The 25,825-nt window shown below is 43.4% G+C and overlaps 1 protein-coding gene across 4 annotated transcripts in view; it reads right to left on the bottom strand.

Annotated features, from left to right (window-relative positions):
• The window catches only part of PSD3 (pleckstrin and Sec7 domain containing 3), a gene marked incomplete at its 5' end in the record, with an annotated part of 867,292 nt that overhangs the window by 552,705 nt on the left and 288,762 nt on the right, over positions 1 to 25,825 (bottom strand). The window contains one exon of one of the 4 annotated variants that reach the window (XM_082247751.1): positions 19,806 to 20,018. The exons of the other annotated variants lie outside the window; for them this stretch is intronic. Within the exon in view, the coding sequence (XP_082103877.1) occupies positions 19,806 to 19,873 (68 nt within the window). Of the gene's footprint in view, positions 1 to 19,805; positions 20,019 to 25,825 lie in introns of those variants that run through there. 4 annotated transcript variants of the gene reach the window in all.

Below are 25,825 nucleotides of genomic sequence, written 5' to 3'. Positions count from 1 at the left end.
CAGAAAGGCAGATTCTGCCGCACAGCATTCTGGGAGTGGGTATAAGTTTGAGGGGAGCACATGACGCAGCGTCTTTGGTGGGAAGCAGAGTCCCAGGAGGGAGAGTACGGCTGTCTCTCCTCCTGTCAAGAAGAATCTGGTGTCCCAGGCCAGGCAGCTTGTCTGAAGGGACAGAGGGCTGAGCTGAGCTGCAGAGAGGATGGGGGGGGGGGTGCTGAGGATCAGCGGAGCTGAGAGGGGTCGAGTTTCAGGAAAGCATTCCCAGTCATGAGTACTGCAAACTGCCCCTGGGGGCCTGCCTAGTGAGAGGGGACCACTCTGGAGAAGGTCAGAGGGATCCGGGAGATAGCTAGCCGGTGCAGGAAGAGTAAAACGGGGTGCCAGTGTTGACCCTAAAGAGTAAAGTGGGTGCCAGTGTTGACCCTGAAGAGTAAAGGGGGTGCCAGTGTTGACCCTGAAGAGTAAAGGGGGTGCCAGTGGTTGGGCCCTGAAGTATTCAGTGTACAGTGGAAGTGTACAGCATGTAGTGTACAGTGTTGAGAGTTGCAGCAGCAGCAGTGTTACTAAAGGCTACCTCAGTCAGGAAGGACTGGAGGGATCAGTGTCAAGGACTTTTGAGCTAACCAGAGTGTCAGAGGTCAGTCTTCAGTACAGTACAAGCAAGTCAGTGAATTCAAGCGCCAGCAAGCGTTGGTCGGCATTCAGCTGGCATCAAGTCAGCGCTGAAAGGCATTTTTCACAAAGTGTCCCGATTTATACCTAGTTGAGCCAGAGGAGTATCCCACTCATGCCATTCTCCCATCCCCATATAAAATAAACAAAACAAAACGATGCCGGACTGTTCATTGTCTCAGATCTCGCACTTGGGCATTCAGCTTAGGTTTCCGGTGACCATGGCAGACCCACAGCAGGCCCAATGCCTGGAAATATTGCTACATTTATTTTTTTATTGTTGTCTGTGCTTCCCTCTGTGGTGGTGACCCAGTCCTTCATTTTGGTCTCCTGTACACTATCACTCTGCTTTCAGCTTTTCTAAGTTATATAGATTATAATGCAAAGACCCATCTAGTTCAGCCTATGTGTGTGTATGATTTGTATTCTCTAACAATTCCCCTAGGCCTGTATATTCTGCTTCCCGAGGCAGAACATTTTATCTGGGAGGTATAAACAACTTTTATGCCTCCCAGACAATGACAACTTTTTTTATGCTTTTATGCGTTCCTGTTTGAAAGCAGGATTAAACACATTTGGATGTTTACAGCCATTCAGCTACGTCTAACTGCGTGAATCCAACACTCAGGCCTCATGCACACTGAGCATTTAGCCCAAGGCGGAAGACACAGGTATCCCTGCTGCCAGCAGCCTTGTCAAACTCTATGAGAGGCTGACAGCTGCTTTAGCTAGACTGGTGTTACAGATTACACATAAACTCATAAGGCAACACTGGTTACCTAGCGATATGGACGTTTAGGGGAGTATGCACCCAGGAGCGAATACCCTGAACTTAGACTCCTTGCGTTTTGGGTAAGAGTCCCTAGGAGCATACCGCTCTAAACATTTGTGCCGCTATGTGCCCTGTCCAGCCGCAGCAGCTGTCACCCTCTCATAGAGACACCTGCACCCTCTTTCTGCAGCTAAATGCCCCAAGCACGAGTCTAAAAGCCCAGTGTGGATGGGGACTAAACGCTGAGCTTGTAACCACTGATTCTGAACATCTAGTGTACAAATATATATAGAAAACCATAGGATGCATTCAGACCCATTCAAGAAGGGTTGGTTTGTGGAGCTAATGGTCTGTTTTTGATGCCAATGTGCATGAGGCCTTCTTATCCCTGTGTCAATGGGGCACAGAATTGAGAAGATCTCCTCACTGGACTCAGACAGCAATTAAAACCCAGAAATTCCAACACTTCCCCCACAATCTCTCAAAATAAAAAATAAATAAAAAAGTAAGAAGGAGCTGGGCTTTAAGCCAATTCTATATTTTTTTTCTCCAACATGGTTTTTAAAAAGACAGAGTGCTACAGAAGATATGAGGTAGGAGACAGGGGCCACCAGAGCTCTTCTACTGCAGAGTACCTTCCTTTATGATTTTTAGTTTTTTGCCTGACAAGGCCCATAGTAATCGGTCAGTCAGTTTAGGCCCCTTTCACACTTATGCAACCTAAAAGTAGAACTATTTTACAGCAGTTTTGACTGGACTTCAAGCAATGCCTATGTCTTTGGACCTCAAAATGCATTAAAATCATCCCAAAGTAGTGCAGGGACTACTTTGAAGTCATTGAAACTTGAAGTCGTACAGATATGAACAATACTAATTGAAAATCATGGAGTACAACTTGTCAGGCGACTTTGCAGTCCCAAATCGCAGGACAAGTCACACAAGTGTGAAAGTGGCCTCAGTGATAAATCAGATTCCTAGATTGTCATTGAGAATGAAAGGGCAAGTAAAAGTCATAGCTCACAGATTAAAAACTATGTGCTGAGGAGTGTACAGTATATGCATCATGGGAGGAATGAAAATTACATCATCGAAAAATCACCGTCCTAGTATAAATAAGGGGAAATAATAACTTCCACATTCTACTCTTTGCCAATCACTAGCTGTTGTGTATAATATATACTCTATATATATATAATATTATATATATACATACACACTCATATACATATACACACACACACACAATCTCACAAAAGTGAGTACACACCTCACATTTTTATAAATATTTTATTATATCTTTTTATGTGACAACACTGAAGAAATGACACTTTGCTACAATCTTGTATAACAGTGTATATTTGCTGTCCCCTCAAAATAACTCAACACACAGCCATTAATGTCTAAACCGCGGGCAACAAAAGTGAGTACACCCCTAAGTGGAAATGTCCAAATTGGGCCCAAAGTGTCAATATTTTGTGTGGCCACCATTATTTTCCAGCACTGCCCTAACTGTCCTGGGCATGGAGTTCACCAGAGCTTCCGAGGTTGCCACTGGAGTCCTCTTCCACTCCTCCATGATGTAATCACAGAGCTGGTGGATGTTAGAGACCTTGCTCTCCTCCACCTTTCATTTGAGGATGCCCCATAGATGGTCAATAGGGTTTAGGTCTAGAGACATTCTTGGCCATTCCATCAACTTTACCCTCAGCTTCTTTAGCAAGGCAGTGGTCGTCTTAAAGGTGTGTTTGGGGTCGTTATCATGTTGGAATACTGCCCTGCTGCCCCGTCTTCTGAAGGTAGGAGATCATGCTCTGCTTCAATATGTCACAGTACATGTTGGCATTCGTGGTTCCCTCAATGAACTGTAGATCTCCAGTGCCGGTAGCACTCATGCAGCCCCAGACCATGACACTCCCACCACAATGCTTGACTGTAGGCAAGGACACACTTGTCTTTGTACTCCTCACCTGGTTGCCGCCACGCACGCTTGACACCATCTGAACCAAATAAGTTTATCTTGGTCTCATCAGACCACAGAACATGGTTCCAGTAATCCATATCCTTAGTCTGCTTGTCTTCAGCAAACTGTTTGCGGGCTTTCTTGTGCATCATCTTTGGAAGGGGCTTCCTTCTTGGACGACAGCTATGCAAACCAATTTGATGCAGTGTGTGGTATATGGTTTGAGCACTAACATGCTGACCCCCACCCCTTCAACCTCTGCATCAATGCTGGCAGCACTCATACGTCTATTTCCCAAAGACAACCTCTGGATATGATGCTGAGCATGTGCACTCAACCTCTTTGGCTGACCATGACGAGGCCTGTTCTGAGTGGAACCTGTCCTGTTAAACCGCTGTATGGTCTTGGCCACTGTACTGCAGCTCAGTTTCAGGGTCTTGGCACTCTTCTTACGGCCTAGGCCAAAGAGCAATAATGCTTTTTTTCAGATCCTCAGAGAGTTCTTTGCCATGAGGTGCCATTTTGAACTTTCAGTGATCAGTATGAGAGAGTGAGAGCGATAACACCATTTTAAACACACCTGCTCCCCATTCACACCTGAGACCCTGTAACACTAAAAAGTCACATGAGGAGGGAAAATGTCTATATGGGCCCAATTTTGAGATGTTCACTTAGGGGAGTACTCACTTTTGTTGCCAGCGGTTTAGACATTAATGGTGTGTTGAGTTATTTTGAGGGGACAGAAAATTTACACTGTTATACAAGCTGTACACTCACTACTTTACATTGTAGCAAAGTGTCATTTTTTTCAGTGTTGTCACATGAAAAGATATAATAAAATAGTTACAAAAATCTACATAAAGTATATATCACAACTCACTGGACTGTAAAAAATTCTCATTTAATTAATCACTCAAAAATATAAACAAAAGTGAATAACTACAAATTGTATAACAAAATAAAATGGTACCAATACCCACATCATACACACCTAAAAACATAGATTTGTGAATATAACCTCCCTTGCACACCAATAAATGGTCAGGTTAACCGGAAGTCCTAAAAGTTATTGAATGAGACCTGAAGGTCAAATGATCAGTGGATGTTCCCATAGATGCATGCATGATAGCATACTTATTATGTATACTTATCCATCCAGTATACTTATTCTGTATACTTATCCATCCACTGGTTGGTGGGAATAAAAGTCCATAGTTCCCATACAAGGGAATGTCCTCCCTGGATGCGCATTGTCATGCACAGATGGATCACCATGGTGCAGAGAGAGAGGGTGGACGCCAGATACGCCTGACCAGTCTGGCCGGGCACAGGACCACTGCTTTAGAGGCAGCCAGACGTAAAACAGACTTGTGTCTATTTACATCAGGCTACCTCCAATCCATCATGCTTAGGTCTGGAAAATCGGAAAAAAAGGACGCAGTCCTCTTCTGTTTTTTTACCAGATCAGGGCAGACTCAGAGGTAGGTGGGAATAAACAGGCCCAGAGGTAGGTGGGAATAAACAGGCCCAAGTTTGTTAATGTCAGCCTGGCCACAGAGCTCCATTAAGCCTCCAATCAGGTCCGCAGGAAAAAATTCCATGCAGACCTGATCAGAAAGCCCGTGTGAAAGGGCCCGACTGCTAAATACCAAAACACAAACCAGATGCGCCAAAATATCAAGGGATAAAAAAAAAAAAAAAAAGGTAACATCAACTGTCTATTAAGTATAAACACAGATGTGCGTATTAAATCCCAAACTATTTCAACCAAACAAAAGTTACAATAAATATCACTTTATAATGTGAAAATAAACTGCCCTGGTCTTCAACAAGGCGTGCCAAAATATTTCACCATGTTAGAACAGATTTAAAGCTGAAATCCGGGGATCATATATTTGCATACTTACTTTGGGCCAGCTTGGCTCACTGTCAGTATGCATATCTGATTGGCCTCTGTGGAAGCTGTAAACCACTGTAGTAGCCCGAGCACCCAATTTGTTCTGTTTTTGACGGTTGATATAACCCTCTATCCAAATACAAATAAATAGGTTTTGCCTTAAGTTCTACTTTAATGGATTTTGAGGTTACCTTTTAGTCCCGCTTTATATCGACTGTTGGTTGGTTTTTATAATTTAGGTGTACTTTTGATACAAGGGAGATAGAAAAGTGCTGTATTTATTGTTTGCACTGTATTTTTTGATGTGACCCTTGTTGTATAGTCCACATGGCTCTTTTGTTTCACCTCAGCACTCATTACTCCATACAGAGAATTGTAATAATAAACCCAAAAATGTAATATATTACAGCTTACCAAATATTAGATGTGGTGGTTTTCTTTTTTTAGGTTTTTTTCACCTGGTGATCTTGGCCAGTAACACATCTCATGAAGGAACACAGAAGACACATTTGAACAGCAGCATTGTCAGTCTGGTTGGATGTTCTAACAGATTTAACAAATTCATACAGGGCACTTTCACCCCGTTCCTGCCCAGGCCAATTTCAGGCTTTCAGAGCTGTCGCACTTTGAATGACAATTGCGCAGTCATGAAACACTGTACCCATATGACATGTTTATCATTTTTTTGAGACAGATAGAGCTTTCTTTTGGTGGTATTTATTCACCGCTCGGTTTTTTTATTTTTTGCAAAAAAAAAATAAAATAAAAAAATAAAAAAGTTTTTTAGTTTCGGTTATAAAATGTTGCAAAGTATTTTTGCAAGTATTTTTTCTTCCTCACTAATGTACACTGATAGGCTTCACTGGTGGGTACTGACGAGGCTCTGTTCACCCTGGCCACTGATCATTTCCCTGATTATCAGTGGAAACAACAGTCTTGCTGGGTATCTGATTTCCTTTCTTCATAGAGGGAGGAAAGGACTGACAATAACCAACAAGTCTGTTTACATTGTAATCAGCTGTGATTGGACACTTGGTCAAGGACTGATGTGATTGGCCCCTTACCCTGATCAGCTGTGTCCGAATGTCTATAGACACCCTCTCAGAACTGGACAACTGTACTGTAGCTATCTTTCTGCTATAGCGAGGTCAAGAAGTGTTTAAATATACAGTGATGGAAAAAAGTATTTGATCCCCTGCTGATTTTGTATGTTTACCCACTGACAAAGAAATGATCAGATTATAATTGTAATGGTAGGTTTATTTTACCAGTGAGAGACAGAAAAACAACAAAAATATCCAGAAAAACGCAATTCAAAAAGTTATAAATTGATTTGCATTTTAATGAGTGAAAGAAGTATTTGATCCCCTATCAATCAGCAAGATTCCTGGCTCCCAGGTGTCTTCTATACAGGTAACTAGCTGAGATTAGGAGTACCCCCTTTAAGAGAGTGCTCCTAATCTCAGCTTGTTACCTGTATTAAAGACACATGTCCACAGAAGCAATCAATCCATCAGATTCCAATCTCTCCACTATGGCCAAGACCAAAGAGTTGTCCAAAGATGTCAGGGACAAGATTGTAGACCTACACAAGTCTGGATTGGACTACAAAACTATCACCAAGCAGCTTGGTGAGAGGGTGACAACAGTTAATGCAATTATTCACAAATGTCAGAAACACAAAATAACTGTCAATCTCCCTCAGTCTGGGGCTCCATGCAAGATATTCCCTCGTGGAGTTTCAATGATCATTGACAACAGGGAGGAATCAAACCAGAACTACACAGTAAAATCTTGTCAACGATCTCAAGGTAACTGGGACTATAGTAACCAAGAAAACAATTGGTAACACACCATAAAGTACTGAAATCCTGCAGCACCTGCAAGGTCCCCCTGCTCAAGAACATACACAGGCCTGTCTGAAGTTTGCTAATGAACTGAATGATTCAGAGGAGAATTGGGTGAAAGTGTTTTTGTCAGATGAGACTAAAATCAAGCTCTTTGGCATCAACTCAAGGAGGAAAAATGCTGCCTATGACCCCAAGAACACCATCAAACATGGAGGTGGAAACATGCTTTGGGGGTGTTTTTCTGCTAAGGTGACAGGACAACTTCACCGCACCAAAGGGATGATGGATGGGACCATGTACCATCAATTCTTGGATGAGAACCTTCTTCCCTCAGCTAGGGTATTGAAAATGGGTCATGGGTGGTTATTCCAACATGACAATGACCCAAAACACACTGCCAAGGTAACAAAGGAGTGACTCAATGAGAAGCACATTAAAGTGGAGTTCCACCCTAATTTTATACTTACCTCCATCTTCTCGCTCCGGGTCACTTGAAAAAGAAATGGATAATCACATTTTTTTTTTTTTTTTTACTTACCTCGTAGCGAAGAAAATATACTTACCTTACTTCCTTCTTCCTCCTTCCTCGGCCGCGGCCCGTCGTCACTTCCTGGCTCTGCAATGATTCCTGGGAGCTGAACGTCATCGCTCCCAGGAATCATTGTGCCTGCACCGGCCCCGACGTCAGTTCCGGGGCGAGCGCGTCATCCCCTTCTAAACAGCTTCTGGGCATGCCCAGAAGCTGTGGAGGGATGACGCGCGCCACCCGGAAGTGACGGCGGGGCCGGCGCAGGGCATCGTGGGACCGAAGAAGGCGGAAGAGGACGCCGAAGAGGATCTCGCTGGCTTCAAGCTGCCCACATCTGAGATGGCAGCGCTGGACAAGACGTTTTCAAGGTAAGTATTTGTCCTAACAGGTAAGTGAAACTCGGGACAGATCAGAGGCTAGCCATTGTGGAATGCACTAGCCCTGACTGTCCCGGGGGTATTTAAAAAAAAAAAAAAAATTCCAGGGTGGAACTCCGCTTTAAGGTCCTGGAGTGGCCTAGCCAGTCTCCAGACCTTAATCCCATAGAAAATATGTGGAGGGAGCTGAAGGTTCGAGTTACCAAATGTCAGCCTCAAAACCTTAATGACTTGACCTTAATAAGAGGAGTGGGACAAAATCCTTCCTGAAATGTGTGCAAACCTGATGGCCAACTACACGAAACGTCTTACCTCTGTGATTGCCAAAAAGAGTTTTGCCACTGAGTACTAAGTCATGTTTTGCGAAGGGCTTATTAAAATGCAAATCAATTTATAACTTATTTGAAATGTGTTTTTCTGGATATTTTTGTTGTTTTTCTGTCTCTCACTGTTAAAATAAACCTACCATTAAAATTAAAGACTGATCATTTCTTTGTCAGTGAGCAAACGTACAAAATCAGCAGGGGATCAAATACTTTTTTCCCTCACTGCACTAACAAATTGAACCCAAACTCCACCTAAGGGCTCTTTCACACAGGCGATCCGATCAGATCCGCCTGTCAGTTTTTTAGGTGGATCTGATCGGATCCTCCATGCAGCTCTATGGAGCAGCGGGTGTCAGCGGAGACACCTCCGCTGACACCCGCTGCCATCCGCATCCGATCCTGTGCGTGAAATCTGGACGGATGGAAACCCTATTTTTCCATCCGTTCAGTAATCGGAGCGGATCTGATGAGAGCGGACAAGCGGTCTGCTCTCATCCGATCCCCCATAGAGGGCAGCGGGTGCTGAGACACCTCCCTCTCCGCTCTGCAAGCGGAGACGGAACTGTCATCCGCCAGCTCAGCGGGGATCGCGGATCGATCCCCGCTGAGCAACACGGATCCGCCTACGGAGGCGGACCGTGTGAAAGAGCCCTAACTCTTTATAAGCAGTAACAGCAAAACAGAATTTGTTCCTTTTAGGATAAAGGTCTTACATAAACAAATAAAACTGAACAGTGTAAGCACCCTTGTCAGTGGTAAATGGTTTGTCTCATCCCTGTAACTGATACATCTGTAAGAGCTTGGAAAAAAAAATGGTTGCGGTGCTATAACCCTTATAGCTCGTACACACGATCCGAAAATCCCAAGCGATCTTACCATAAGCCGATCAGGACATTTCATCCGATATTATCTGATCGGACATGCACAAACATTTTTCTCGTATGATATTGTCATCTGATTTTCAGATCGTGTGTATGGGCCATTACTCTGTACTCAAAGGATACAGTACATGGCCAGGACATATGTTGTACATGCCATCAATAACCATCCTGCCAGTAAGTCTGTTGTTTTTCAAAAGAAAAAGTAAACATTTAATATAGTGTAGCTTACCATTTCTTGAATGCGATGGCTGTATTAGTTTTCTTTTTTAAAGTGGAGTTCTTCCCAAAAGTTGAACTTCCACTCATCTGCTTGCAATATGCAATGCAATATGGCTACCTGGAGGTGTTCTGTACACAGAATGTATACTGACCACACCCCAGAAACATAATTCCCTCCTTGTGTGATTGGCTCACAGATTTTGCCAGAAGTCTGCCTAAGATACAAGTCAGATTTCTGGCATCCCCTGCAATAAAAGTTTCATTTTTGGTCAGATACTCCCAATAGAAACACGTCTAAAGGGATGCTGGCCCAGCAGCTTTCCTCATTAGAGCCCTGCAGCTGCCACAGCTGATAGATCATTTTGAAACCACTCCCATTAGACCCATTTAGCACAGAGGAACAAACAATGATTTCTTCAGAATAACAAAAGGTAGGAATCTGCAACAAAGTTTGTTATAATCCTTGCAATGTACAGAGATCACCCAGAGGGGAATGTTTTTTTCTCAACAAAAGTGGAGTTACGCTTTAAGGCCCCCCCCCCCCCTATTTTCACATGTTTTTCAAAAGAAAAAAGCTCTTTTGCAGGTATAAGAGAATAGAAGTCCGGCACTGACACACTTTGGAATTAAATTGTTGTAGACTTCATTCATTATCCATCAAGATAATTAAAGAATCCATAGCATATTATACTATGGATTATTTCATTGTCTTGATGGATAAAGGAATAAAGTCTACAACAATTTTATTCCAAGGTGTGTCAGTGCCGGACTTCCATTCTCTTATACCTGCAAAAGAGCTTTTTCTTTTGAAAAACAACAGACTTACTGGCAGGGTCACCAGGTTAAGATAGGAGGGGAAAAAAAGCCTTAAAAAAGAAAATGAATACAGCCATCACATTTAAGAATTGGTAAGCTACACTATAATAAATGTTTGCTTTTCAATTTAATAACACTTTCAGATGAAAACTGTCATGTCATAAACATTCAGTTTATATTTGGCTGCGTTATGTAGATTGTAAGTGGTCTATATGCAGATCCAGCCACAGGAACAAACACATATGCATGTATTAACATTTTTATCAGACACATTGACAGCTTGAAGATACAGCTGCAGGCCACAATCCAATAGCGTTTGAAATACATTTTTCTGTACAGACATTACTTGTGTGTGAATGTACAAGATGGAGGTGTATTGCTGTCATGCAGCTCATAGATCATACAGGAAAACAGGCTGTTCCCCATTTCACAATGATCGGTTACCACGCATGAAGCTGCTTCTTCTTTTCTATATGCTCCTACAATGTGCAATACACACTTCACCTTCCACTATGCTCACAGCTCTCTTTATGGAAATGTACTTTCACAATTCTGTCTAGGTTCTAGAGGCAGTGATGACCCCTTACTTCCTGTACCAATGACCACCGTCCCTGGGGGAGATGGAGATACAGACAGCAGTAATAGCCTTCCCCACTCTCATTCCTTTCAGCCATGTGGTTATGATTTACAGTTCTTACAGCTGAAGACAATGATCATTATAGTAAATATCAAATCTGCTGTCTCCTCTGTGTGTTTAATGCCTTGTACACACAATCAGATAATCAAACGACTTATCGTTCGCATTTTGTTGCATTATACTAGTATCGAACTCAACAATGTGTACTAAGCATATGATTTTTTTTCATACGGTTCTGGAAAAGCTTCCTGGTTGCGTAGCTACGTATCGGATAGTGCAAAACAAAAACAACGGCGGCCAGGCTTTTTCCGGGCTATTTTCCTGTTTCTGATCATGCGTGGTCTTTGTCTATTGATTTTTAGCATACAGTACTGATTAAACTATTTTCCTGATCCCAGTATCGTTTTCTTTCTGCTAGTCATTCTCTTTCTAGTAAAAGTAATCCAATCGGCTACACAGCTGCTGAATTACATTTATAGGCACTGGAAGGGGGTTCCCCTCCTCCTCCCGCTGCCTTTACCATCTGGTTCTGGGCACACAATGACAGGAACTGATGTTGTTCCTCCTACTGTGTGATGTCACAAACTGGCAGCGACAAGGATTTTGTCACTTCTGGTTTCAGTTTTACGTAAACAAACCATCACCAGCTTGTAAAAACATTGGATCAAACCGATCTTGGTTTGATCTGATGTTTTGGGGACCAGAAAAGAGGTCCGTTCAATAGACCCCAGATCACTCCATAAAGAGGACCTGTCACAACCCATGCTAGAATGATGTTTTTCATACCTTGTGATAGCAATAAAGTTGATAAAAAATAAAAATACAGTGTTAAAGAAAAAAATAATAAGATTAGAAAAAAAAGGCTTTAAAGAGTCGCCTATGGACATTTTTAGGTACCATAGTTTGGCACCATTTCATGAGTTGGGCTTACACAAATTTTAAAGTGTGACATGTTTGGTACTGTATCTATTTAGTCGGCATAACATCATCTTTTATATTTTACCAAACACGTGGGTATTATGTTGTGTTTTTTGTGCATTAAAATTCATTATACAAGTGTATTTTTTCCCCCAAAAAATTCAGTTTGAAAAACCGCTGCACAAATATTGTGTGACATAAAAATATGTAACACTCACCATTTTATTCTATAGGGCCTCTGCTTAAAAATATATATATGTTTGGGGGTTCTAAGTAGTTTTATAACAAAACTATTTTGATTTTTACATGGAGGGGGGGAATATCAGAATTGGGCTGGACTGGAAGTGGTTAAGTATAACCTACATGGTGGCAACAAAAACTTTCAACTGTCAAAAATGCCTGTTACTACACACAAAGAAATTCAACTTGCTGAAAAATGTCCTGCAGTGGGGCTCATTGAGAAGAGACATGGGTGCCATCGGCTGAGTCACAAGGTATTGCCTGGCAAACCGCTGTTACGTAATATGTTTTTAACCAATATGATTTTTATAAAGACAATTCATGTTGTATTTTTTTGAAACAAAACTATATTCATATCATGTCAGCAACTATTAATAGCAGTAAAGTAGTCTCATTTACAGCATAGCACTGTACTACTGTACTGTATGCAGCTGTGATCCAAGAAACAAGCAGCATATTCTATTCATGGACACTGCGTCCTCTTATAATTAGACAGTATTTAATGTATATAAATTGGTCTAATAGAGCAGTGTACTGAAAATGGAAACATTATTATAGCTATGGGCTAAAGCAGGAGACTCAAAAAAAAAATAAAATTATCTGAAAAGATACAGTAATACAGGACCGGGCAAAAATCCAAGTCCGTTTTCTAACATCCTACACAATGTTCATCTTTATATACCTATTTGTTCTATTGACATATATTTATTATTAGATTACTTGAGGTCCCCCATCCACCTCTGACGGAGATCCGGCCTGTTTGGGGTGACTCCCCTGGCATTTGGTACGTGTGGCCCATGTGGACAGAAACCTATCATTATTCACTCTGGTTGTAGCCCTACCACTAGGTGCAACATTTGGAGGTAGGGAGCATTTTGGGGGAACGGATGTCTGAGGGGTGCAGCCTCCCGATCAGTTTTGTGCTGTTTTTTTTTTTTTTTTCATTTTATGTATGCTATGGAGCTTTAATATGAATGTATTATACTTTGTTTACTATTGATTTAGTTTTTTTTGCCTTTTCAGTGAACTCATCACGCTTTCCTTTGAAGAAGCCGAAAACGACGAAACATGTTGGAACTATATTGTGGTGTTGATCAAATGCTACGTGTATCTGAGTAATGATACCAAATGGTTGTACAAATGGTTTTGATATAAATTTGTTCAAATAAATATTTTTTTTTAAAATCTAATAAATCTTTTTGTGTTATGTGATTGAGCAGCCATAAAGTCCTATATCACTTCTACGTTTGAAATTTCTAAAAATTGGTATGTTGATGCCATGATTAATGTGCTTTTGGTCATATCCACATCATTTTTTTGAGAATCTTTCTGTACCACTTTACAACTTGCATAAAATGATTGCGAATTTCAAAGATTTGACTTCTATATACACAGGTCTTACTGCTGCCCTCTCTGTGGCTGCTGTGTAATAAACCATGGTACTGCTGTCAACCCAGAGGCAGCAACCCTAAAACTTACTATGTGCATTATAGTAGGGCCACAAGTAAAGTATTTTTTATTTGGGGTCTACAAGTATAGTACGTACAGAATCCTGTGATCTTTCAAGATCCACATAGAATTTAATTAAACACTACTTCTCAGCTCACATTAATAATGTAATAATTTACCCACAGAAAGTGCAAACACAGGCAAACTAATATGTACAGAGCCCTTAGGGCTTGTCTACACTGCAATCCCTATGTGTGTGTGTGTGTGTGCGCAATTTTGCATGTGCATTTATATGCATTTATAATGCGTTTGGGCTACATTCGCCATGCATTTTTTAGGCATTCATGTTTGTTTCAGTACCTTGCAAGAAAAAAATTACATATTGCTGTAGTTGAAAACGCACATGAAAGCACCACAATGAAACATTTGTGTGAAACAAATGATCTAAATTTTGTTTGTGTACAGCCAGTAAAATTAGTGCAGTGCTGAATAGCAGAGAAATGGCCTGGTCATGAAGAGGGGGAAAATCTACTGGAGCTGAAGTGGTTAATAGTCTCTGCATCAAAACCTTAAGGCTGGATTAGTTGTGAATTCAAGGTCTAAAGCAGGCATGTCCAACCTGCGGCCCGGGAGCCGCATGCAGCCCAGAACCTCAGGCCATGCGGCCCACTGCCCCTGACAATTTTTTTTTTCTTTGCTGGGGAGGAAGGAAGTCGAGTCAGGGGCACGGCCACAGAGGCAGCCTTGGAGGGGATCATACACTAGTTGTGTTAAATTAGTGCTGGGGGTGGTGGGCGCGGCAGCACGGGAAGGGCGCGGCGGTTTTTTATTACTTATATACCTTAACTATAGTATATATTTTATATGCGGCCCGAGAAAATTTCTCTATACTCAATGTGGCCCAGAGAAGCCAAAAGGTTGGACACCCATGGTCTAAAGCAGGGGTGGGGAACCTCCGGCCCGCGGGCCGCATGCGGCCCGCACCATCCTTCTGGCCGGGCCGCACAATCATTGCGATCCGCCCCCCCCCCCCCCTGTGCCGCTGTGTCAGAAGGAGCCGATGGCTCCGTTCTGACACTGTGAATCTCCGAAAAGGGTGGACCCGAGGTGCAGAGCAGTGCGCCTCGAGCCCGCCCATTTGTGTGACAATAGCGAATGAAAATTCGCTACTGTCTCACGGATCCGCCTCCTCCTCGGCCAATGTCATTGGCCAAGGAGGAGGCGGGAGGCGGGACGCGGGAGGACTCGAAGAGACGAAGAGAGGAAGCCGCCAGCCGCTACAACAGGTAAGTCAAGTGCACTGGGGCTTGGCACGCTGGTCACTCTGCATTGTGGTCAATCCCTCCGCATTGAAAGGGGGCACACTGTGGGCACTCCGCATTGAAAGGGGGCACGCTGTGGGCACTCCGCATTGAAAGGGGGCACGCTGTGGGCACTCCGCATTGAAAGGGGGCACGCCGTGGGCACTCCGCATTGAAAAGGGGCACGCCGTGGGCACTCCGCATTGAAAGGGGGCACGCCGTGGGCACTCTGCATTGAAAGGGGGCACGCTCTGGGCACTCCGCATTGAAAGGGGGCACGCTCTGGGCACTCCGCATTGAAAGGGGGCACGCTCTGGGCACTCCGCATTGAAAGGGGGCACGCTCTGGGCACTCCGCATTGAAAGGGGGCACGCTCTGGGCACTCCGCATTGAAAGGGGGCACGCTCTGGGCACTCCGCATTGAAAGGGGGCACGCTCTGGGCACTCCGCATTGAAAGGGGGCACGCTCTGGGCACAACGCATTGAAAGGGGGCACGCTCTGGGCACTCCGCATTGAAAGGGGGCACGCTCTGGGCACTCCGCATTGAAAGGGGGCACGCTCTGGGCACTCTGCATTGAAAGGGGGCACGCTCTGGGCACTCTGCATTGAAAGGGGGCACGCTCTGGGCACTCTGCATTGAAAGGGGGCACGCTCTGGGCACTCCGCATTGAAAGGGGGCACTCCGCATTGAAAGGGGGCACGCTGTGGTCACTCCGCATTGAAAGGGGGCACGCTGTGGTCACTCCGCATTGAAAGGGGGCACGCTGTGGTCACTCCGCATTGAAAGGGGGGCACGCTGTTTTCACTCAGCATTGAAAGGGGGCACGCTGTGGTCACTCCGCATTGAAAGGGGGCACACTGGGGTCACTCCGCATTGAAAGGGGGCACGCTGTGGTCAGTCTGCATTGAAAGGGGGAATGCTGTGGTCACTCTGCATTGAAAGGGGGGCACACTGTGGTCAATCTGCATTGAAAGGGGGCACACTATACCTTAATTACTGAAGGCCCCTTTCACACTTTTGTGACCTCAAAGTCCCGCAATTTTTTACAGCGTTTTTTTGCCGCAAATCAATGCCTATTACATTTATGCATACATTTTGTACGGCCCTCGAATGATGTTACAAAAATCCAAATGGCCCTTGGCAGAAAAAAGGTTCCCCACCCCTGGTCTAAAGGGTAGGCACGTGACAGCACTAATAAACGATCTCAGGGAACAATCAATCAGGCATGTGAAAGAACTCTGCCATATTGCTCCAAGTTGCAATTGAAACTCTCAATTACCCAATGTGATAGTGCTTTTTGTCTGAGTGACCAATTACCAAGCACCAGTGCTGTCACGCTGCTGGGCGGAAGGGGAGCAAGTAATATGCTCCAAAATACCTGGAGGCCCCATGTATTATACAATGCTTCCTTAGTCAACTAAGGAAGCCTGCTCTGCTGCCACATCCACGCAGACTACTGGACTGATTAGAGGCACTCATACCTCGCCATGCTCCAGTAGCCCCCGAGCAGGAGCTGTACAAGAGGCCTTCCTCTGCAAGTCAGGCTCACTGACAGGAACATTACACGGACATCTAGCTCTTAGAAGAGTCCTGGTTGTGTCAAACGTCTTCCATTTAAGAATCATGAAGGCCACTGTGCTATTGGGAACCTTCAGTTCATCAGAAATGTTTTTGTAGCCTTCTGCAGATCCGTGCCTTGCAATAATCCTGTCTCTGAGATCTGCAGGCAGTTCCTTTGACCTTGACCTAGCTTTTGCGCTCATACAGTATGCACAGTCTTTTAGAACAAGCCTTTCCAAATTTAATTTACCACAGGTCAACTCCAATCAAGATGTAGAAACATCTCATCAATGAACAAGAGAAAAAGGAGGCACCTGAGCTAAATATCACGTCTTGTTGCAAAGGCTCTGAGCCTAGGTTCACAATGAGGCGGGTTTGAAATCGTGCAAGTTCAGCTGAACTCGAATGATTTCAATTTGACATTTCAGTCCGACTTGGGGGGCGATTTCACAGACATCTGTGTGGGTTCCCTCACAGAGATCTATTGAAATTGCCCCCCCCCCCTTGAAAAACGTAGTACAGAAACGACTTTAGGGAATCAGTGTGGCACTGCAAAGTTGGCGTCGCACTGATTCGGACAGTGCCATTCCCGGCAATTGCCTCCGATTTGACATGTCAAATCGCACGTCAAATGGGACCAATGTGAACATGGGCTCAATACTTATGCCAGTGACAAGTGGGCATGTTATCAGGGCCCACTACATGGGCTTGTGGCTGCCTTAAATTATTAAATCAATTATTTGCTAAATTAGGACAGATCGTATTAAAAAAAAAAAATGTTCTTCTTAGAGAAGGTTAGTGCAGCTTGCTAAGGAGGCAAGGAGCTGGTCACGGGGAGTTGTTATGGCGGGGAAAACTTGACTTTCTAGAAGGTCTGTCATGTGTCAGGGGCTATATAAGAAGATGCGTGACTGGATTTTCTTCAGTCTGTCCTGGATCGACTAAGCGAGCTCTTCTCCCTCCCACCCCTGTCGTGGCAACATTATGTGGTTTTGTCACCTTTGCATCAAGGGGGGACTTTGTTAAATTAAGTATTTATTTAGCGCTCAAGTTCTATGACTGAGCGAATTTCTAAGGCTTGAATTTTAAAATTTATTATATATATATATATTTATTCTTATTTATGTTTTTAACCGGTTGCCGAGCGCCCGCCGCAGTTATACTACGGCAGGCAGCTGGTCCTGCGTAAACCAACGTAGGTATACGTCGGTCACGCGCCTGCAGCTAGGGGGCTCTTAAGTGGGGACTCTGATGCATGGGGCAGGTGGCTCCGATTGCCACCTGACACCCTCGATCGTTCCCAGCTGAGAGAAAAGAACGGTCAGCTGTTGTAAACACAGCTGACCGTTCTTCCCCCTGGAATGATCACAGAGCGCCTGTGATCCTTCTATGTAGGAACACAGATCTCTGTGATCATTTCACAAGCCACGCCCCCCCATAGTTAGAAACACGCCCCTAGGTACACATTTAACCCCTTGATCACCCACAGTGTTAACCCCTTCCCTGACAGTGTCATTATTACAGTAACAGTACATATTTTTAGCACTGATTACTGTAGTAATGTCACTGGTCCCCCCAAAAGTGTCAAAAATGTCAGTCAGGGGTCTGATCTGTCCCAGTCACGCAAAAAATCGCAGATCGCTGCCATTACTAGTAAAAAAAAAACAATAAAAATTACATAAATCTTTCCCGTAGTTAGTAGACACGATAACCTTTGCACAAAGCAATCAAAATATTGCAATTTTTTTTAACCAAAAAATATGTAGCAGAAAACAAATTGGCCTAAAATGTTAAAGAATTTTTATTTTTTAATTTTTTTTGGTAATGTTATATAGCAGAATGTGAAAAATATTGTTTTTGTTTTTCAGAATGGTCTCTCTTTTTTTGTTTATAGCGCAAAAAATAAAAATCGCACAGGTGATCAAATACCACCAAAAGAAAGCTCTATTTGTGGGAAAAAAAGGACATCAATTTTATATGGGTACAGCGTCGCACGACCGCGCAATTGTCCGTTAAATTAGCTCAGTGCCAAATTGCAAAATATGGCCTGGTCATTAAGGGGGTAAATCCTTCCGGTCCAGAAGTGGTTGATAAATTTTATTGATTAAAGCGGAGTTCCGGCCACAAAATCGACATAGTCGATTTTGGGCCATCCGCTTGCTCTAGCTCACCTGAAAATGAAATGGATAGTTAGTGTTTTTTTTTTTTTTTTACTTACCTTGTAACTGCAGAAAGAAAATACTCACCTCTCTTCCACTTCCTCCCTTGGCCGCACGGCCCGCGCCGTCACTTCCTGGCTTTGCAATGATTCCTGGGAGCTGAACGTCATCGCTCCCAGGAATCAATGCGCCTGCAACGGCCCGACGTCAGTTCCGGTGCAGGCGCGTCATACCTTGCTAAACAGCTTCTGGGCATGCCCAGAAGCTGTGCAGGGATGACGCTGCAGACCCGGAAGTGAAGGCGGGGCCGGCGCAGTGCATCGTGGGACCGAAGAGGACGCGGAAGAGGATCGCGCTGGCTTCAAGCTGCCCACACCTGAGATGGCAGCACTGGAGAAGAAATTTTAAAAGTAAGTATTTCATCTAAAAGATAAGTGCGAACCGGGACAGATCAGAGGCTATCCATTGTGGAATGTACTAGCCCTGACTGTCCCGGGGGTATGTTCATTGAAAAACATTTTTTGTGGCCGGAACTCCGCTTTAATGAATTTATACCAATAAAGGTGCCGCGGCCATTTCAATACCAAAATGTCTTTGTGTCTGGTTATTTCATTATTGTTGAATAAATATATATTGACATGAAGGTGCAGCCTACAATCCCATGTGACATTTCATTTGTTTCTTTTTAACAAAATCACAGACATTTCTAAAATTCTGTTTGCGCTTTGTCATTATGGAGTACTGGGTGTAAATTAATGAGAAAAAAAATAAATCTAAACAACTGTAGTATCAGGCTGCAACATAACAAAATACTTTACGAATGCACTTTGCATAGCAGTGCACAAGCTTCAGTGTGAACAGCAGCACTGCCTCTGATTTCGTGCACTTTCCCCACACTATCATCTTAGATAAATCATTTTAGCAGTGCTGCATTCTGCCTGAAAAACACATGAATCTCAGAACAGTTTTGGAACAACCGACATCTAGGCCTCATACCAAATCCCAAACTGAGTATTTGATTTCTATGTCCCCAGGTAATAAATACTTCCATATACAAAAAAGTCTGGCGTGCTGAGATAGTGCAACAGCAAAGCCCAATGTGAAGAAAACAACTTAAGATTTTAACTACATGACATGATTAAGTCTTGCAGGTTAACAGCAGTGTTGATGTTTGAGTCCATGTACGGCACTGATCACAGCTGTTATAGTGAAGAAAGGCTGGGAGCAGCTTGGAACTTACTTATTAAGTGGATTGTCCTGGCATGGCAGTACACTGAAAGGAAAGCATGCCGACACGCTTGAGCCCATAGGAACAGGTGGAGGTAGATGTCATTCTCTCTTCCACTTTGAGTCAATTTCGTTGCAGAGAGCAGAATAGAAACTCACCCTCCCCTGGAATAATAGAGACACCGCTGTGTCTCTCTTCCTGCTACTTCTTTCAAATACTGTAATTTACAACATTATTCCAGTCCATTTGAAGCTGCAATACAAACCACGGTCTGATCAATGGTTAGGTTCCCAGCGGTGAAAGCGCAGAGTAAAATTTAACCCTTGCGTCAGCCATTAGTTGCTACACCAAGGGCACTGGTTTCTCAGGTGTGCTGGAATAACAGTATTATCAGAGAAATAGGAACTCGAGCTTTCACAAAAGAAAAAAAAAAAAAAGAAGTTTGATTACAGTTCTGTTTATACCACTGAGCACTACCACACCTAAAATTTCACCTAAAGGACACGGCCAGTTCTGTAACATTATTTTTAAAGTGACACTAAACAAAAAAAAAAAAAGCTTGACTTTATAGTTTACGTTTCTATATTATTGTATGCCTTTTAATTAATTTTGGATTAAAATACATTTTGATCCTGAACATAATCTGCATCACACCAAGAAAAATCAAGGCTGTAATTGCTGCCAAAGGTGCTTCAACAAAGTACAGCACTGACCTGTTCTTGTGATTGGTGGTGGCAACGATCTGCAGGGTCATCTACCCTTCGCAGCGTTGCCACCTCATGGGCATATCCCCCAAATGTTATGTCTACATCTTACTGTGCCTTTGCTCTATTTAGGTACAAAAAGCCAAGGTGGTGGGTGTGACCAGTCTGCCCCGCCGTGAATACTTTTGACAGAAGGAGCCGCTGTCAAACATTCTTACCCGCCCTGTCAGGTGGTGCTGCTGGTGACGCAGGTAGCTAGGAGCTGGACGGGGCAGGTAAGAGTGACTGACAGCAGCTCTTCTGGTCATTGTCTGTCTCAGCAGGGCAGACTGGCCCTGCCCACACCATTCAACTCTAAATAGATTTAAGTCTTGTACACAAGCAACGAATTTCCGCCGACCGGTCGTCCGTATTTTTGTCCAGAGTGGTGTCTGTTGGTTGGAATGTGCTCTAGGACTGCACACGAATTTTCCCGTACGACAGAATTCTACTTCAGAAGTGATGTCATGTGTTGGATTTCTTTCTATGTGTTCTTTCATCTCTGAACATGCCTAGTCTTGCTCATAAGATTTTTCCCTGTCGAAATCTGTACTAATGAGACGAAAATCGGACGTGTTTTGACGGTCGACAAAAATTATATAGCCTGCACACCAGGATTTTTTCAGCCGAAACGTCGGAGTCGGTTGTCAGTAGCACCATACTAACAAGCCGAAAATCGGCAGATCAGTCGCCGGACGAAATTTCCTGGCCGAATTTCTACTCGTGTGTACGGGGCTTTAGTTGCAGGTCATATGACCTGCAACTAAAGGAAAGAAGAAAGTTATTTCCGAAGCTTTTTTAAAGAATAAGTCTACCCTAAAATTAAAAACCTGTTTTGAAGCCGATCCGGTCTCCAGCGTTGGAAGCTCTGCAAAGGACACAACCGACACCGGCTGTGAAATGAATTGGAAGTGACGTCACCCATAGACTTGCTAAGGGGGGTTTTTTGTCGGTTGTGTATTCTGCACCCGCCTCCACAGCAAAGCCGTGGCTGACCGCTCAGCGTGGGATCGGTTCGGATCGGCTTCAAAAAAGGTTTGTATAATGATTTCTTCTTTACAGGGCTATACAGGTTAGTGTTAGATCGTGGAGGTTTATAGATGCAGGGATTTTAGTGTTAGGGTGGACTTATCCTTTAATACTTTGCTTTCTCATTTTTTTTTGGAAGTCAATTCTCATCCCCAGTTTGCAAAAATGGTGATTTAGGTTTACAACCACTTTAACCAGTTCCCGACCGGCCGCCGACTATTTACTGCGGCAATGTGGCACTGCTGTGCAAACTGACGTAAATGTACTTCGGTCACTAGCAGGCAGCTAGGGGGGAACGCGCGCCGGTAGCGGGGAAACGGATGGTCAGACGGCTCCTATTGCCACCTGACACCCGCGATCGTTCCCCACTGAGCGAGAAGAACGGTCAGCTGTTATAAACACAGCTGACCGTCCTTCTCCCTGGAATGATCATAGAGCCCCTGTGTTCCTTCTATATAGGATCACAGGTCCCTATGATCATTTCAAAAGCCACGCCCCCTCCCCCCCCCCACAGTTAGAATCACTCCCCTAGGCTCACATTTAACCCCTTGATCACCCATGTAAACCCCTTCCCTGCCAGTGTCATTATTACAGTAACAGAGCATATTTTTACCACTGATTACTGTAGCAATGTCACTGGTCCCCCCAAAAGTGTCAAAAATGTCAGTTAGGGGTGCGATCTGTCCGCTGCAATGTCGCAGTCCTGCTAAAAATCGCAGATCGTCGCCATTACTAGTTAAAAAAAAAAAAAAACAATAAAAATTACATAAATCTTTCCCGTAGTTCGTAGACGCGATAACTTTTGCGCAAACCACACAAAATACACTTATTGCGATTTTTTTTACCAAAAATATGTACCAGAAAACAAATTGGCCTAAAACGTTAAAAAATTTAGATTTTTAATTTTTTTTTTTTTTTTTGAGAATGTTATATGACAGAATGTGAAAAATATTGTCTTTTTTTCAGAATTGTCGCTCTTTTTCTGTTTATAGCGTAAAAAAAAAAAATTAGGAGGTGATCAAATACCACCAAAAGAAAGCTCTATTTGTAGGAAAGAAATTACATCAATTTTTTTTAAGTATAGTGTCGCACGACCGCGCAATTGTCTGTTAAAATAATGTAGTGCCGAATTGCAAAATATGGCCTCATCATTAAGGGGGAAAAGGAGTAGTTTCTCACTTAATTTTCGGGCCAATTTTGACACTTCACTCTTACATTTAAAAATCTATTTCTTTTTTAAATTACTTAGAACCCCCAAAAATGATATACATTTGTTTTTTGGTTTTTGTCACCCGGTATTTGCGCAGTGGTTTTTCAAATGCAATTTTTGGGAAAAAATAAACTTTAATGAATTAAAAAAAAAAACATTGTATAATGTGAAAGATGATGTTACGCCGCATAAATAGATACCTAACATGTCACGCTATAAAGTTACATCTGCCTGTGGAATAGCGGTAAACTACGGTGCTTAAAATTCTCCATAGGCGACGCTTTAAACGCCTTTTCAGGTTACCAGTTTGGAGTCACATAGGAGGTCTGTGGTGGAATTATTTCTCTCACTCGGACGTTCGCGACATTACCTCACATGTGTCGTGCGATCGCCATTTACATATGCGTGCGGGAGTAAAGTATTGGTTTGCATTTGCGCATAATCACGCGTTGACTGGGGTGCTTTATTTATTTATTTGGATTAACTTTATTGCTATCACAAGGGATGCACAACATCCTTTGTGACAGCATGGGCTATGATAGAACCTCTTTATGGAGAGATAAGGGGTCTATTAGACCCCAAATCTCTCCTCTGGTCTCCAAAGCAGCCGATTAGACACAGATCGGTCTGATTGGCTGCTTTCCTGGCCGCTAACAGCCAGGTAAACAAAGAGGTAGAACCAGAAGTGACGAGATACTCATCGCTCCCGGTTTCCGGGGTCATAGAAGAACTTTGTCAGTCCCTCTCTCTCGCTGCAGGCCGCATTACTCCCAGACTCCATGATCGGACAGCAGAGCCCAGGAAAGGCAATGACAGGGGGGTGAGACTCCCTTTCACCACCCACAGAAGTAATCGAGTGGCTATTTAGCCTCTCAAATCACTTCTGCTAGAAAAGGAATTTCGGGCTGAAAAATGTCACACCAGGATGATGCCTGTAGGTGCAGGCATCATCTCGGTATAACCGCTGCAACCGGAGGACGTCCATGGACGTCCTACTGGTGGGAACTATGGTTGCCACCTCATCCCTTTAAAATCGAACACATATTAATTACACGGGTTCTGTGGCTAAAGAAAACAAAAAGCACAAGGTAAATTTATTTACCACCCTAATCAGCCACAGAACCTGTGTAATGTGTTCGGTTTTAAAGATATGAGGTGGCAACCCTAGCAGGAACAAGTTAAAGTGTCTCTAAAGGCAAAACTTTTTTTTTTTACGTTTGAATGTGGAGAGGGATTAGAATGCTTGTCAGTTTTTATTGCTGTCTGTGACGCTGTGAAGGAGATTCCTCTCCAATTGTCCTGTTTACCATTATGAATAAAAGTTAAAGTAAAAAAAAAAAAAAATCAAAATTTTGGGATGTCCTCAGAAAAGTAAGAGAGGGGAACTCTTCCAGTGGGGACACTTGTTCTCGTGACCTGGGGGGGGGGGGTCCCCAAGGAGTTCCCCTATTTTGAAAATATTTATGTTTAGCTATGGGGCAGGAAGTGAGGGGACATTTCCATAATAGGACACAGTTGGCAGAAAAAAAATCTGACAGGAGTTTTTATCCAAAATATTATAAATGATAAAGCCTTTACCTATGTTTTAAAAAAAAAATCCTGCTTCATTTAATTTACCTGCAGTTTTCAGAAGTATACCTGCATTAGCATGAATGACATTGTACATACAAAGCACTACATATTTTATGTGCATCTTGCCGCACAAGGCCTAAAAGCAGGGGGTGTTGCTGGAGCCTAGAACCTGAGTACTGACCCCAGGTCTCTAGCTAAGTGCTAACAACAAGAGAGGGAGGGACATACCGACCTAGTGAAACCACTAAACTACTAAAAATGTTTATTAAAATCCAAAAGCGAAATAGATTATACTCAAAAACAAATGTAGATAGCACACATGTAAACAAGATCAGACAAATCATCTCCAAAAGTAGCCAAGGCACTCCTACGGTGCTGGATGATGTGCTGGTGTCCGAACGAATCTGGTTAGGCCGACGCGTTTCGAGGGAGAACCCTCTTCCTCAGAGCCAAAGATTTTACCTCTCTTGTTGTTGTCTTTTAGTGTTTTTGGATACCCTTGGTCCTGAGGGGGCGGCAAGACCACAAGTGATGCCAACAAAGACCATCTAAAATTATTCATCCTTTGTCACATACCACTCGAGCGCAGGAGAATTATTAGGTTTTGACCTGTTTACACGCCTGCAGCTTTTATTTCCTATAAAAGGATCAGAGTGTCAACCGCTCCTTTATTACTAAATACACACCAAAATGTGCTTCCTGTGTGTGCCCACACAATACTGCCCTGGGAGCCCCAAAGCCCAAGACTCCTATTATACAAATACTGACTGCACTTGAGATATCAATAGCCCCCCTCCTCACCTCCTGTGCAGTGTTGCCAAATGTCAGTATTTTTACTGGCAGCCAGTAAAAAAAGGGGCGTTTTTCTCCTGCCAGTAAATGCCAGTGGCAGGAAAAGGTTGCCAGTAAAAAATATGGCTGTGACACTCAGATCAGAACTGCGCATGCACAGTTATGATTTGTAGCCAGCCGAGTGCCTGCTACAGGGGGTTCAGGTAGCACTGGTTGGGGGTAGGTCTGGCAGAGGCAGTGAGCATGTTGTGTGATGTCATAGTGCACGGGAGCCGACCGGAGCTACCGGAGCCTTGTCTGCGGGTCTGTGGGACGGGACCAAGGCAAGCCGGAAGATGGACTGTAAGCGCTGTTTGGACTGGAGTGGACTGAAGGGACCACCTGGCGCCGAGAGAGACTATCACTTTGACTCAGGAGGGGACGTGTCACGTCCGTGATATGTGCTGCTGTCAGTTGCACTATAAGAGTCAATTAAATGTGCCTGCTCATTCTAATTTCTCGTCCTCCTGAGTCCTGTCCCTGAGCTACTAACTATATTGAAAATAAAATAAGAAATATGTTTTTTGCCCTAATATTTACCATAAATCACATTGCTAATTGTATATGGTACTTGTTTGTAGCTTAAATACTGAAATTTGCACTTAAAACTGTAATTTTTTAGCTTTTTGAAATGCAAGCGAAAACGT

This window comes from Pelophylax lessonae (genome assembly GCF_965119305.1).
Source record: "Pelophylax lessonae genome assembly, chromosome: 1".
Taxonomy (NCBI): domain Eukaryota; kingdom Metazoa; phylum Chordata; class Amphibia; order Anura; family Ranidae; genus Pelophylax; species Pelophylax lessonae.
This window is presented reverse-complemented; position numbering and strand designations above follow the sequence as displayed.